The following is a 13,223-nucleotide window of genomic DNA, read 5'->3' as shown; positions in this document are numbered from 1 at the left end:
CGGCGATCAAAATGGCGCTCCCGCATTTTGCTGCTTCCCACCTTTCACGTTCCGCGTGGCGTAAAGTGTTCTCGCGAGATTTCGGGCCCACTATTAGCTGGGTGGTGCGATAGGCCATCCTTTTCTTTCGAGAGGCCGTGGAGGTAGGTGGTCGTCGGCGCGTTGGGGTGCTGCGGTCAGGAGGTTGCCGGATGCGGATTTCCGAGGCCTGGGTTGCTCAGCCCGTGCCGAGCCGGCGCTCTTGGTGCAAGCCATTTCCCAGTTTGCGTGGGTAGGAAGAGGACGTGATCGTCCGGGCCTGGTGAGCGAGGGAGGAGGAGCTAGGTTTCCCCGGGATCCTCGTGTTGCTCGGCAGGTTGCAGCCACAGCGCAGAAGGCAGGCCCTGAGCGTGGTGGGCTCGCGGCTGTGGGCCTAGTGGCTGGATGGCGGCTCACATCTACGCGTTTGTAGGCGTGCTCCGTTGTATGTTAGTGAAGTTGTTAAAATTAAGTATTATGGGCGAGCACACGTTTTGTTAATCTTCGTAAGTTGCGAGATAACCATTTCTGACGCCATTTTCCTTGCATGAGGTTGGGTGCTTCCTGGAGACATTCTGCTCGAAGGTCAGGCATAGTGAGTGGTTGAAGGGGTTGTTACCACCACGCAAGAGCGCCGGATCGTGGGACGGAAGCGACACTCCAGGAGTGCTTTCTTTAAAAACTTATTTTAATGGTTATTTATTTTTGAGAGAGAGTGTCGAGTAGGGGAGTGGCAGAGTCGGGAGACAGGATGGGGCTCGAGCTCAGGAACGGTGAGATTATGACCTGAGCTGAAGTGTACAACTGACTGAGCCCCCCAGGGGCCCCAGGAGTGCTTTCTAAACCGTTTCCGAAAAAGTGGTTTTTGAGTTAATGCCACTGTGATATTTAAAAGGCAGATTTAACCTCCGGTATATCCCATCAGTGCCATTGGACCCAATTTTTGTTAAATTGCTGTTTTTGAGCAAGTCATGAATTCGTAGATTTTGCATTTTGAAAATGCAAGCTGCAACAAGACATATCCTGAAAATTACCACGAGTCCGTTGGGTATTTTGCTGATACAAGATCTGTGTGACTTTAAGGATTTCCTGAGTTGAGATATTTTGCCATTTAATTCTAGGATTCCTTTCTTCCTTACTCAGTTGTCCTTCCCAAGTAAAGACTAAACACAAGAGTGGAAGAATGTAGGCATCACCTATGGGGGAGATGAGGTAGTAAACTAATAAGACAGTTTTTGCTTTGTTGTAAGAGCTTCCAAGGAGATTAAAACGAGAGATGGAGGGCACCATTGTGTAGTCTGTTAGCCTTTCCTTGAAAAGTTTGAGAATTCAGGACTTATCAGGAAATCCTATATGCCGAGGTAGAAATTTCAGTGACTTGGAATCACAGTATGAATGAGAAGAGGCTACAAATAAAAAAATGAGGCCAGCGGTTTGGATTGACAGAGTAAATCGTGGGGATTATTTCTCCTGATACGCTGAGGCAGCATTGCCTCTTGCCTTCGTATGTAGTTTTTCCTGGGAGTGCTCATCTGCTCTTAACAAGTGGCTTTTTGGCTATTAACGGTGTGTTAATACTTGCACACAATACGGCTAGTGAATTTACATTCTGTATTACGGGAAGATATTTAATACTTTTTTTTGGAAATGTACTGTAATCTTATTCCACTTGGATAGATTGAGAAGACACAACTGAAAGATGGAAACCATGAATTCACTTTCTAGATTTTAGAATTTTTGATTTGAAATGGATAGTTCCTATATAAAAATATTAAAGGCCTTGTATTTGATTTTTTCCTTAATTTACATAAAATGGCATTATCTGACTACGTGAAATTTTGTTTAGATAATAGCTGTTTATGTTAGCATTCGTTCGGAGAAGCCACATCATGTTTGCCGAGTTGTCGGAAATCTGAAGCAAGTAATAAGTGATGAATAATTTGGAGAGGGGCTTGGAGAATACATAACAGGAATGAATTCTCTGAACCCTATAATGGCATCTGATTCAGCTGTGGAAATTGAAAATCACAGGTAAGTGCTTTTTAAGTTTTTTAATCAGCCATTACTAGATTTTTATCGCAAAGCTGACTAAATTTGATGGCAATGTTTACTGTATTTGAATTACCTAGTAAGCAGTAAAGGCAATTTTCAAGAATTAGAAAAGAAAAGGAAAACCTGTTACAGGTCTTCGGCTTGTTTATATAATTAACAGTGGGACACATTCTTAACCAGGGAAGCAATACTCTTGGCCAGTTTGGTGTCTCTTCCTGACGAAATTACTCCTAGAAACGGGCAATGGACATCAGTGGGTGATCTTGCTTAAAAATTACTTTGTGATACTGCACATTATCGAGAATGCTGGCATGTATATGTATATATATGATGGAAATATCTAGTTAACAGAGAAATGAAATGGGCATTTATACTGTATTCAAGTCAAATGTTTACTTTGTTCCTCTAGTTTAATTTAGAGCAAGTTCTAGCAGTAAACAAGACCGTCTTTGGAAATTAATATTCTTTGTTTTGGAGGATCATTTTTTGGTAAATGCTATGAGATCATGGCACTAAAGGCCATTTTCAGTAGTTAGAACTAAATAGTTGGCTTAGTTATGAGCCCATCTTTTTAAAAATTATTCTGAACATGTTTTCCTGCTTTTGGTCTGTGGAAGAAAAGTATATTACAGTAATCAGTATTCAGTAATATAAGAGGGTGTGATTAATTTTTCCCCTTTTTTTTCCAGTGATAATTCTTCATCTGGTAGCAGCTTATTTAAAACTCAGTGTGTCCCTTCCTCACCTAAACCGAGGCAAAGAAACCCTATCAGAAAATTTGTTTATTCACCTGAAAGTGTTCAAGCAAAGGATTCCTCTAGTGACTCATCTTTAGAACCAAGACCATTGACTTTAAAAGCTATTTTTGAAAGATTCAAAAAAAAGAAACGTAAAAAGAGGAAATACAAGCCAACAGGAAGACCAAGGGGAAGACCAAAAGGAAGAAAAAATACTAGACGCTCCCAAATAAATAGGAAGCAAGTTAGAGACAAAGGATCTGGGTTCCCATTTGTAGAATCAGAGAATGGAAGAAAACCACTACCTTGGAGGAAGATTTTAACCTTTGAGGTCAGTATTTTATAAATGTGGATACACATAGCCAAAATGCCTGAAATGATTTGTTGGCCACTTTTAAGTGCCCCCCCCTTTTTTGTAAAGTTTATTTTTTTAAATGTTTACTTTTGAGACAGAGCATGAGTGGGGGAGGGACAGAGAGAGAGGGAGACGTAGAATCTGAAGCAGGCTCCAGGCTCTGAGCTGTCAGCACAGAGCCCTACGCAGGGCTCGAACTCATCAACTGTGAGATCATGACCTGAACTGAAGTCAACCGCTCAACCAACTGAGCCACCCAGGTGCCCCTGTAAAGTTTATTTTTGAGTGAAGGAGCCCACAAGCAAGTTGGGGAGAGGTATAGAGAGGAGGAGAGAGAATCCCAAGCAGTCTCTGCTGTCAGTGGTGAGCCGGAAAAATGTGGGGCTCAATCTCAACGTTTGCCAGCCCCGTTCCAGGGAGTTTGACACAAGCATTCCAGGAGATGTCTGGATTTAAATTTCTCTAGAACTTAGCCTGCTTGATTTAGGATAAATAAGGTCAGACAATACTTTGCTTTCAACTGTATCTCTCTATTCTTTTGGTAGTCTCTTCCAGAGTTAACTACTTGTGTTTGTAGGTGACGAAATGTGTAAGGAATTCATGTCTAATATTGGCACAGCTATAAGCATGGTTTTTCTTGAACAGAGTTAAGACTTGTGGTTCTTGTTTTTTATATTCCATTCCCAGAAATAGTTTTCACTGTAGAAGTTATCTGCAGTCGGTCTTAGGCTTTCTAGCAGTAATCTACAGCCAGTCTCCCATGACCTGAGCCTAAATCCAGAATTAGATTCTCAACCAACTGAGCCACCCAGGCTCCCCTTGGTGGCCACTTTTAGAATTGAGATGTACCTGGAACATAAAATCTGCAACTTTGTTAATACTCTTCTGTACTAACTGCCACTTCAAGACCACAACCCATCCTTCAGCACAAATACCACTTGGGTTCCTGGGTGGATTCTTCACTGGTCTGTCCAGTGAACATATCCATATATGAGGTGTTTCAAGGCTGTTTATATAAAATCACTTGATTTAATCAGGCCTTTAAACATTCCTAAAGCTGAAATGATTCCCAGTGGTTTTATGGTAACCTAAGCCAAACCTATCCACACCTTCCATGTGCAGTGGCTTTAGAATAGGCCATTTTCTTCTGATACCAAATACTCAATTTCTGATAGAACTGCCCAACAATTACTTAGCAGTAAACTCTCAAATATTTTAGTTAAATGACTGCATAATTCATAAGTCTCTTGCTCTAGAGTTGATGATATATTTGAAAGAATATTCTCTAAGCTTTTGTTTTAAGCTAATTCTCTTATAGAGATTTGTTTCTTTGGGAGCTTCTAAAGACATTTTTTAATGGAAACAAGATTTGTGCTCAGGTTTTCTTGGTATACCAACGTAGGTAAATTTGATAATGTGCTAGGTAGACCATGAATTCCTTTTAAAACCAGCATCTGGCATATGTGGTCCACATATGGCAGAGTAACTAAATCAAGATCATATAAGAGTTTTTAGCAGAGGGATCCTTTCTATTTTGGAACATAAGGCATCTGCTGAGTCAGGAAAGTTTTTTATTTTGTGAGGCCATTACTTACAATACAGCGTTTTTATGTAGCAAGCAGTGGCAAGAGGATTTTTCAACTACCTTGAAAAGCTGAAGTATGAATACTACCTCAAGGAATCCTTGAAACAAATGAATGTTGGTGAAGATTTAGAAAAAGAAGATTTTGACAGTCGTAGATATAAATACTTGGATGATGATGGATCTCTCTCTCCTATTGAGTCAGGGTAAGTTTACTCACGTGAAATAATTTTGGTCATAGGTTTTGTCGAATTAAATGTTTTTGAACTTTAATGTTCCATATCATGCTATCAATTTGTTTATATTTTACAGTAAACCATTTGGGTTGGTAGTTGAGCTATGAGTTTGGCACACGAGACATCCATTTTGGGGTGTTACACATGATAGCGTAAATTTTCTTTTTAATTAGTATTGATGTTTCAGTTGTACGTCATGATAGTATACTACTAATGGGTTCTAGAAGTTTTTGTCATCTGAGTGAGGATATATTTTAATGTTACAGAGCAGAGGATGATCTTGCAACAAATCTTGAACATGATGACGAATGTGATATCAAATTGGTGGTAAGTGACATTTTTGTCTCATTTTGTCTTAGAATAGCAGTTGGTACAGGAAGAATTTATTCTACTAGTTAACTGTCTTAGATTCTGAATTTAGTTTTTGAAAAGCTCAATAGATTTGGTGCAGGAAATAAAAATAGGGATTATTTGGATACTTACCTGGTGAGAACATGGGCTTTTCAGTAATTGCTATTAGGATGTCTAGTGAGGAAAAGAAGCTGAATTTGGGTTTTTAACATTTAGACCGTCTCCAGGTTTTTTCAGTAACCTAGAGTTATGTGGGATAACAAAAGCAGTAAAATTTAGTTGTTGCTCAATATGGATGTTTTTTATGCAGGACCATAATTATTTCATAGTAAGTTCTGAAGTACCAAAGAAGAAGAATGTGTATTTAGAACAAGAGGAATATACCGAAGAAGCAGCTGTGTCTAAAAGGAGAACATCAAGGTCCAAAAACATTGGACAGAGGATAGAATGGCCTGAAAAGGAGATAGGAATATGAATGTTAAGGTAAACAGCACAGAGAAAAACAGCTTTTCGTAGAAAATAAAGATGATAAATGCAAATATATATGTCAGTGATAAAAATGAATCTAAGGAGAAAATAGAACCTGAACAAATTAGTGAAACTCTGAATTATCAGGAAAAGCATTTTAAAGCTGTGGAATAGTTTACATGTAGAAGAGAATTAAGGCTTGTATAGCAAAAATAATCACCTGATAAATAATAAACCAGGATCCTACTGTTTTTGCCCATACTTTGTTTCAGAGCAAGAGCTTAAAGGTGTCATTTTGAGCAAAGAAGTATGGAAATTATCTCCTGAAAACCTTTATTATAAATGTAATCACTAATGATTGACATCTCCTCAGGATACCTGAAGCCGTTTTTATCCCTGTTTTATTCAAACAAAGACCTTTAGTGTCAAACGTGTTACTGTAATAAGAACTTCCTAACTACCTAGACTGTGTCAACTACAATTTTCTTCTCATCACCACTGTATATTGCTGATTATGCCACTAAATACGCTGTATTGATTGCACTTGTGCTTGTTTTTGTTCAGTTTTGTGGACAAAGACTTAGACCTAAGTGCAGAAAATAAATCCTCTTTTGCAACCCAGAACTCATGGCTCAATATGAGTTTTGATACATGTAAGAAGGAACAAGATCCCTACAACCAACTAAAGTGATGGTGGGGGGTTTGATAAACTTGAAAGTTGGTTTCAGGACTGTAGAATGACTAAAGCACAAGACAAAAGGGAATTCTCAACTATGGTGAATTAGTATTACAATTTTAATGTTGACATAAAACAAAGATGCCTTCTTGTTGTAGGCTTTTCATTTGAGAGCACAATGTCTGGACTTAAAGGTACGTCTTCTGCTTTCAGTGAAGGAATGTCTTTTGGTGAATTTTTGGATCAGATTTGTTTAAATGTACTTTATCAGATAATATAAACCTCTACAGGTTTCATTGTGGAAAGACATTTGCCCAGTTTTGTCTATGACGTGATTTCAGAAAAAGATTTGAGTTCATACATTTTATAGTGACAAATGCAAGCTTTACTTCACTTGCAGGAAGGGGTCCCCAAACTGTAACTTAGGTTAGGCAATAATCAGAATACAGGATATTCCCACTTTAAGCATCTGCGTTAGCTTAAACTAATGCATAATCTAAAATGAGGTTTAGGACCTAATAGTGTAATGTTAGAAATGATTACACGAGATTTCCTAAATCTGAATGATGGAAAGGTTAATTCACAATCATCCAGTTTGTTTTATTATCTTCCAGGGATTCCTAAATGGGAAGAACGTAAGTACAGCCATATTAATATTTTCCTGAAATTTTTTAAGTCAAATAACTGTAGTTCTTAAAATGAGGCAGAATCTTAAACATTTTGCTGTAATCCTGGGAATTTCATTGGAGTTTGTAAAAATCAAGACTTGAGACATGGAAATCTTTTTCCTTTGGTGGTTCTAGAATAGCTACTTGGTACTTTGCATGTCTATCTCAGTATACACTCTGGTAACCAACCATTCAGAAAATCCTTATCATGCGATTAAATTATGGAATAAGTTTGTTGTAAATAGGATGTTTGGCTTTTTGCACAATTTTGAACTCAGATTTAGAGCAGATCACAGGTCTAATTGTTTTCTTGTGGAATCTTCAGTTTTAAAACTGTAAAACAGTGGTTGAGGTCTATCCCGATGGGGCTTTTTCTGTAGACCTACATCGTTGGAAACGCCTCATAGAGTATATGTGTGGTTTCCTTTATTCACAGAACTATGTGTTAGATCTGTGGGAAAGAACTACAAGACATCTATCTGCTAAAACATTGAAAGACCTAACGGTCATATATTTTAAATCTTAGGTATTGGAGTATCCCAAGAATCTGTATAGTTCAGGGCGTGCTAGTTTAGGTAAGTTTTTGTTGGGGACAGTGTAATCTTGGGGGCACCGTTACAGTTCACATGATGAATTTAACTGTTCAACTGCTGAATGATTACAGACATGAACTAAAACTTGATTCTGACGGAGCTGACAATAGCTTAAAAAAAAAAAACCAAAAACCCATGGTTGTCAATTTGGATGCTAAGCACCTATTTTAGATTTTAATCACACATTTAAATTGTTCTTAATCTTTTATTTGGTATTTTATCTGTAGGGGTGAATATGATTTGAACTCGTTTACATTTAGAGGTAGGTGGAATGTTTAATTTTTGTTGAAATTTATTAAGAATTCAAAAGTACTGAAAAAATGTGAGTTGTGAGTACGGTATCCCATTACTGTTGTGCCTCGTAGTTATTTGGGTATGCCACAGAAGTATTAGATCTTAGGGTGCCTAGGTGGTTCAGTCAGTTGAGCAGTCCGACTCAATTTTGGCTCAGGTCATGATCCCAGGGTCATAGGATTGAGCCTTGTGTCAGGCTCTGCGCTGAGCGTGGAGCCTGCTTGAGGTTTTCTTTCTCTCTCTCCCTCTGCCCATCTCCCCCACTTGTGTGTTCTCTAAAATTAAAAAGGTATCGAGATCTTGGCAAAGGTACTTGCCATGATATTTATACACCGAATTGGACAAACTGAGGAGACTGCATGTCTAGGGAATAACATGAAAATGCCCCCTCCCGTCTTGTATCCTTATGAAACCATTGCTATGGTTCATCCTAATAACCTGTGTATTTAGATATGTTACAGTACAGATACTGAATTTAAATTCTGCCTAATAGCAATCTGAGAAGCCACAATCTTGATTTCTAATGCATCATTTCTTTTAGTATTTGACTTAATAGTTCCGTATGTATAGTATAGAGACAAGATAAAGATAATGGGGACTAGATTTATAATTTCAGATGCAGTTAATGTAGTTGCCTCATTGGAATGATAAATTAGGAATAAAAGTCAAATTACATATTACAGGAACTTAAATCTCTAGAGGTAAGTTTCTCAGTGGTATTGCAACCTTGAAGTACAGGGGTTTACAATTCAGTCATGATTGCACTGCATGGTATCTGCATTCAGCAGCTTGTTCCTGCTGGGTGTTCAAAGGACAGTGCAATATCAATTCAGTATCTGGCATCGTTGGTTTTCTTGGCTTCGTGCATGTTAAACCTGGTATTTTTATTGAAACAGTATTCCTATAGTTTTTCATATTACTGAATTCGAGATCATCTCTGATAGGAACTAACACTTCTCTTTTTTTCTAGGGTGTTTGAAATTGAGAACCAGGGGTCCATCTAGTCTGACCCTAAACATGTAAGGCTTTCTATTTCGGTTGCTTCTGGTGGGTGCTTTTATTGCTAGCAAACAGGACTTCTATACAGAATCAGAAACCTTTGTATAGCTTATACATAAGCTTGAGAGGAAATTTTTAAAAGCCTCATTCATTCTAAGGTGGAAATGGGCACTATCATTCATGGTGTCCAGGAATTGTTAATGTGGCTACATTGAGACACAGGTAATGCTTGCATCACAGCAAGTTTATTGCAGTGGTGACAATGAGACCTGTAACATTTTCTGCTAGGCCTGTGGAAATAACAAGTGGAGTGGAAATAACAAGACTTTCCCATATTGGAAGCAATTAAGGGATAACAATTTTATAGATCATTTGCCAAAACAGCAATCAGTGTAATTCTTAAAACTTGATTTCTAGGGCCCTAAAGTAAAAAAAAAAAAAACTGGATCCCAAAGATTGCAGGTAAGATTTCCCCTCAAGTGCCCAATCTTACAGAAGTTGAAAGCTTTTTCTTTCATAACACTTCCTTAATGTTCCTAATGCTTTGGTTTACCTAATTTTGGCAACAGCTAATCCTGGTGGTTTATTGTATCCTAATTAAAAAAAAAACAACAAAAAAAAACCCTAGATATTAACGTGTGTTTATACAACTTGCCAGTGATTTGTGATGTTATGATGATGGGCAAAATGTTCAACTGCTCTGACTGGGCTGAATGAAAGTAGCCTTTCTGAACATCCATCTAAATGAAATCTGGGGGACACTGGATGGCTCTGTCAGTTCAGTGACTTCAGCTCTTGACCTCATGGTTGGTGTATTTGAGTTCGGGCTCTGGGCTGATAAGTGCTGAGCCTGCTTGGGATCCTCTATCCCTCTCTCTCGTGCCCCTCCCGCACTGGCATGTTCTTTCTTCCCAAAATAAATACAATATTTAAAAAATAAGTGGGGGCGCCTGGGTGGCTCAGTCAGTTGAGTGTCCAACTTTGGTTCAGGTCATGATCTTGTGGTTCATGAGTTTGAGCTCCGCGTTGGGCTCTGTGCTGACAGATCAGAGCTTGAAGTGTGTCTCCCTCCTCTTGGCCCCTCTCCCCCCGCCCCCCAAAAAAAACATAAAAAAAAGGAATGGGTTGAAAAATTAATTATTCCAACTCTGCATTTTTAAGCCTGGAAATTTCAATACGTATTAGTTCAGAACTGGGTATCCGGCTACTTTGGAACCTAATTAAAACCACATTTTGAGAAATTTAGTCTAAACTTTAAAATCATCCATAGGTGGGGAATTCCTGAAGTATGTCCATATTCAAGTGGAGATTAAAGAAGCCCAAGGGAAAGAACTCTGGCAAGTTAGTTCTTTATCTTATCTTTAATGGTATAATGGTCATTACCAAGGCTTTGAGAATGTAGTTTCTCATTTGCTGTGGACATGACCATAAAAAATCTTCCACTAGGTTTGCTTTCTTTATGCTACTTTGCTAGCGTTCAGCCTGTTGGGAACATTTACAACAGCTATATTTCAAATTCTCATCTGACCGTACATAGTATTTTGAATGGTGCATGCCTAGATCTCTGTTGTTACTAGTAACTGGGCAACTTGTAATATTATAATAGATCTAATAGAGGGAGACTGGCTTTATTTACAGGATCATCTCTGGAAATGGAGTTTTACTTTTCCTTTTCTACAGGATAGGACTGATGGTGACAACTGTGGATTGAACAGAAGTTCCTTTTAAAAGGTATGTACACATTTGAAAAAATTTAAAAGTCTAATTTATAATAGGTCATTTCAAAGAGGGCTTGTGGGGCTAAAACCAAGAGCCCTTAACGCTGTGACCAGATATCGAAGTTCTCCATAGGATATAATAGTTACTCAGTGTTGCTATGTTTTCCTGAGGAGATACAAGATTTAGCTCCTTTACAGCCATGTGAGAAAGAAATGTCTCCCAAATTTAACCAATGTATACTCTCGTTCTCAGGGCTATTTTGAAGAATGTGATTCTGACTTGGAGGAACGACAGTGCTCGGGAGTAGAAGGAATCCCATGTTAAAATTCTTAAATAAAAATTTATTGACTTTAAATAACTTCACCTATGTTACACATAATTTAAACAAAGAATCTTTACACATTTTGTAGAAAGTCAGCATGTATTTTTGGCTCGAAGTTTCTCTAGTGTTTTCTGTGGAGGGAATAGAAAAATTAAATTAACAGTTGCAGTGCCCTGGACCTGGAAAGATTATAGGGGGTCTCACTCACCTTATGAAATTCTTTTGCCCTTGCTCGGTTTTGGGCATATGCATCTTGCTTTGCTTTCTCTTCCCTTTGCTGTTTCACTTCAGCTAACTGATTGTATAATCTGTAAGAAATTTATTCTTACATATTCTTCGGACTCTGAGTAATACTTAAGGAATGTGAGTAACCACACACGACACAGAAACAGATACATACCTTAAAGCCCTTTGACGCATGAGGGTTTGTGCAGTCTTTCTGTCTTCAGGAAGTGACACTCTGACCTTATTCACACCCTTCAGGCGACTCACAGATGAGCCTGAGCAGAGAATAAGTGATCTGGCAAATATTACCCTGCTATATGCTCTTTGTGAGAATTGATCCAGATGTGGGGAACATACCTGTTGGTTTCTCCTTAGCTGTTTTGATCTGAGATTTCTCAGAAAGGTAAATCTTATTCTTTATTTCTTTCTGTCTCTGGGAAGATCTCTCTATAAATGATTTTTTCCTCTTTACAAATGCTTCTTGTAAGCTCCCAGGTACAGCTGTAAATTTCGGCAGGGTTTCTGTTTAAAGATGAGACTTATTTTTAGCTTATTGACACTTTTGTGCTGGCAGTCTACGAGATTGTGGGGAATGTGAAGGCTGAGAGGTTGAGCAGGGGACCCTTTCAGATGCTCAAGGCATACCTGCCGAAACTGCCACTGGCTCCTCCACACAGTGTTCTGATCCAACTGGATAATCTGAGGTTTCTTTTTCTGATGTAAGAGGCAGAAATTCATTCACCTAATTGCAAGTAAATCATAGATAAAATCATAGGTAAATGATCTTCCACTAACCTTAACAGTTTCTAAACCCCTGGTTCCCTTTGGTAGAGGGAGATTTGCTGTTTGGGGGAGATGGGAAGTTGAAGGCCTATTCTCAATCCCCAAATACAGTGTAGGAATCTGTGTCCAATGAATTTAGCTCCTATCCTGCTTTCGCCGCTTTGTGTGGTTTCTCACATCTAAATGGCAGGGCTGGAGTTTTCTGGGAAGGGAAAGTCCTTAATAAATGGTTCTATTCCTATTAAAATGCTTTACTCTCCAGCTCTGTTAGAGAATGGCTTTTGCCCAGCCTCCTCTAGCCCAAAGCTTTTTTCCTCACCTGATTCTTGTCAAGGGCTCCTATACCACTTCTGCATCTGCACTTCTTGTCTGCTGCCTCCCCATTACCCTTCTCAGTAATCATGGAAACAAATACTAGTTGTGGAACCATTTTTTTAAGATGAATTCTCTAATTCAGCATCAGGCTACAAAAACAGTCCTGCCACAGTAGTAGCACGTACAACCTGGGACTCTGGTAACAGGGCAACTTAATACACTGAAACAGTTGATGGGTGGTGACTTAGACTTGCTCAGTTTCCAACTGTAGTTCTGTTGTAATCCATGAATTCATCTATTATAACCTTTATAGCAGGATTTCCTCCAATGACTACCTTCTAAGAATTGAAGTGAGCCCCGTAGGAATGGTCCGCTTGCAGTGGAGAAAAGTACAAGGAACCTGCAGCTAATAGGACTATAAATCTGTTGTACTCAAGTTGATAATTTGAAAATAAACTTGCAATAGCACTTACTCTGTATCCCCATTAGGTCTGATTTCCTTATGTATCTTCTAGAGCTTCTCTGTGCCTCAGAACTTCCTACATCTTTTATTGGGGGATGGAAGGGATGAGTTTCAACCCTTCTAAGCCCTAATGAAATCTACAGCATCATAAATAATTCCTTATTCTCAGCTGTGTGCTGCTGTATAAATGAAGTGTATTCACATTAAAGGGAGCTATGACCTTTACCTGAAAGCTGCTTTTTGCCTCATTTTCTTTCTTTTCTTCTAGGGTTAAGTTTGCAAACTCCATTTCAGCAATACTGATATCACTGGTGCTTACTAATGTAAGCTCTGGCTCTTCCATTATACCATGTCCAGACTCTGTCAA

General features: G+C 38.7%; 3 protein-coding genes and 8 non-coding genes across 33 annotated transcripts in view; 9 read left to right on the top strand and 2 right to left on the bottom strand.

The window, feature by feature from the left end:
* The window catches only part of CUNH11orf54 (chromosome unknown C11orf54 homolog), a 22,501-nt gene extending 22,348 nt beyond the window's left edge, over nt 1-153 (bottom strand). Inside the window, exon 1 of the mRNA XM_019450094.2 lies at nt 42-153. The gene's annotated coding sequence lies outside the window, so the exon portion shown is untranslated. The remainder of the gene's footprint in view (nt 1-41) is intronic.
* Nucleotides 29-13,088, top strand: TAF1D (TATA-box binding protein associated factor, RNA polymerase I subunit D). 14 transcript variants are annotated; one of them, XM_053900206.1, is made up of 14 exons: nt 29-143; nt 1,865-2,049; nt 2,760-3,138; nt 4,778-4,950; nt 5,247-5,307; nt 5,642-5,814; nt 6,634-6,669; nt 7,670-7,718; nt 7,964-7,998; nt 9,001-9,049; nt 9,447-9,491; nt 10,300-10,370; nt 10,710-10,760; nt 11,001-13,088. In XM_053900206.1, exons 2-6 carry the CDS (start codon nt 1,991-1,993, stop codon nt 5,804-5,806), a joined length of 837 nt encoding a protein of 278 aa, XP_053756181.1. In that variant the 5' UTR covers nt 29-143; nt 1,865-1,990; the 3' UTR covers nt 5,807-5,814; nt 6,634-6,669; nt 7,670-7,718; nt 7,964-7,998; nt 9,001-9,049; nt 9,447-9,491; nt 10,300-10,370; nt 10,710-10,760; nt 11,001-13,088. The 14 variants fall into 14 exon arrangements, with proteins under 14 accessions (XP_053756181.1, XP_053756184.1, XP_053756185.1 ...); XM_053900207.1 differs by lacking the exon at nt 29-143 and adding an exon at nt 192-301; XM_053900209.1 differs by lacking the exon at nt 6,634-6,669.
* On the top strand, nt 6,339-6,467 carry LOC128776342 (small nucleolar RNA SNORA40). The gene has a single exon (XR_008421419.1). It is a non-coding gene; the product is annotated as a small nucleolar RNA SNORA40 (small nucleolar RNA).
* Nucleotides 7,490-7,620, top strand: LOC128776338 (small nucleolar RNA SNORA18). Its single transcript, XR_008421415.1, has one exon. It is a non-coding gene; the product is annotated as a small nucleolar RNA SNORA18 (small nucleolar RNA).
* Nucleotides 7,764-7,836, top strand: LOC128776347 (small nucleolar RNA SNORD5). Its single transcript, XR_008421424.1, has one exon. It is a non-coding gene; the product is annotated as a small nucleolar RNA SNORD5 (small nucleolar RNA).
* Nucleotides 8,791-8,928, top strand: LOC128776329 (small nucleolar RNA SNORA8). The gene has a single exon (XR_008421405.1). It is a non-coding gene; the product is annotated as a small nucleolar RNA SNORA8 (small nucleolar RNA).
* LOC128776332 (small nucleolar RNA SNORA1) lies at nt 9,170-9,309 on the top strand. The gene has a single exon (XR_008421408.1). It is a non-coding gene; the product is annotated as a small nucleolar RNA SNORA1 (small nucleolar RNA).
* LOC128776328 (small nucleolar RNA Z40) lies at nt 9,695-9,767 on the top strand. The gene has a single exon (XR_008421404.1). It is a non-coding gene; the product is annotated as a small nucleolar RNA Z40 (small nucleolar RNA).
* On the top strand, nt 10,403-10,526 carry LOC128776337 (small nucleolar RNA SNORA32). Its single transcript, XR_008421414.1, has one exon. It is a non-coding gene; the product is annotated as a small nucleolar RNA SNORA32 (small nucleolar RNA).
* Nucleotides 10,803-10,929, top strand: LOC128776330 (small nucleolar RNA SNORA25). Its single transcript, XR_008421406.1, has one exon. It is a non-coding gene; the product is annotated as a small nucleolar RNA SNORA25 (small nucleolar RNA).
* CEP295 (centrosomal protein 295) overlaps nt 11,069-13,223 on the bottom strand; it is a 55,554-nt gene continuing 53,399 nt past the window's right edge. For 8 of the 10 annotated variants that reach the window (XM_053900198.1, XM_053900197.1, XM_053900199.1 and 5 more), the window contains 5 exons: nt 13,083-13,223; nt 11,941-12,037; nt 11,653-11,817; nt 11,471-11,570; nt 11,069-11,378 (listed from right to left, as the gene is read on the bottom strand). In XM_053900198.1, coding sequence (XP_053756173.1) covers nt 11,222-11,378; nt 11,471-11,570; nt 11,653-11,817; nt 11,941-12,037; nt 13,083-13,223 — 660 coding nt within the window. In that variant the 3' untranslated portion in view covers nt 11,069-11,221. Of the gene's footprint in view, nt 11,379-11,470; nt 11,571-11,652; nt 11,818-11,940; nt 12,038-13,082 lie in introns of those variants that run through there. The other 2 variants (XM_019450082.2, XM_019450086.2) reach the window with 2 other exon arrangements.

This window comes from Panthera pardus, unplaced genomic scaffold, assembly GCF_024362965.1.
Source record: "Panthera pardus isolate Hobbes unplaced genomic scaffold, ASM2436296v1 HiC_scaffold_12, whole genome shotgun sequence".
Lineage (NCBI taxonomy): Eukaryota > Metazoa > Chordata > Mammalia > Carnivora > Felidae > Panthera > Panthera pardus.
This window is presented reverse-complemented; position numbering and strand designations above follow the sequence as displayed.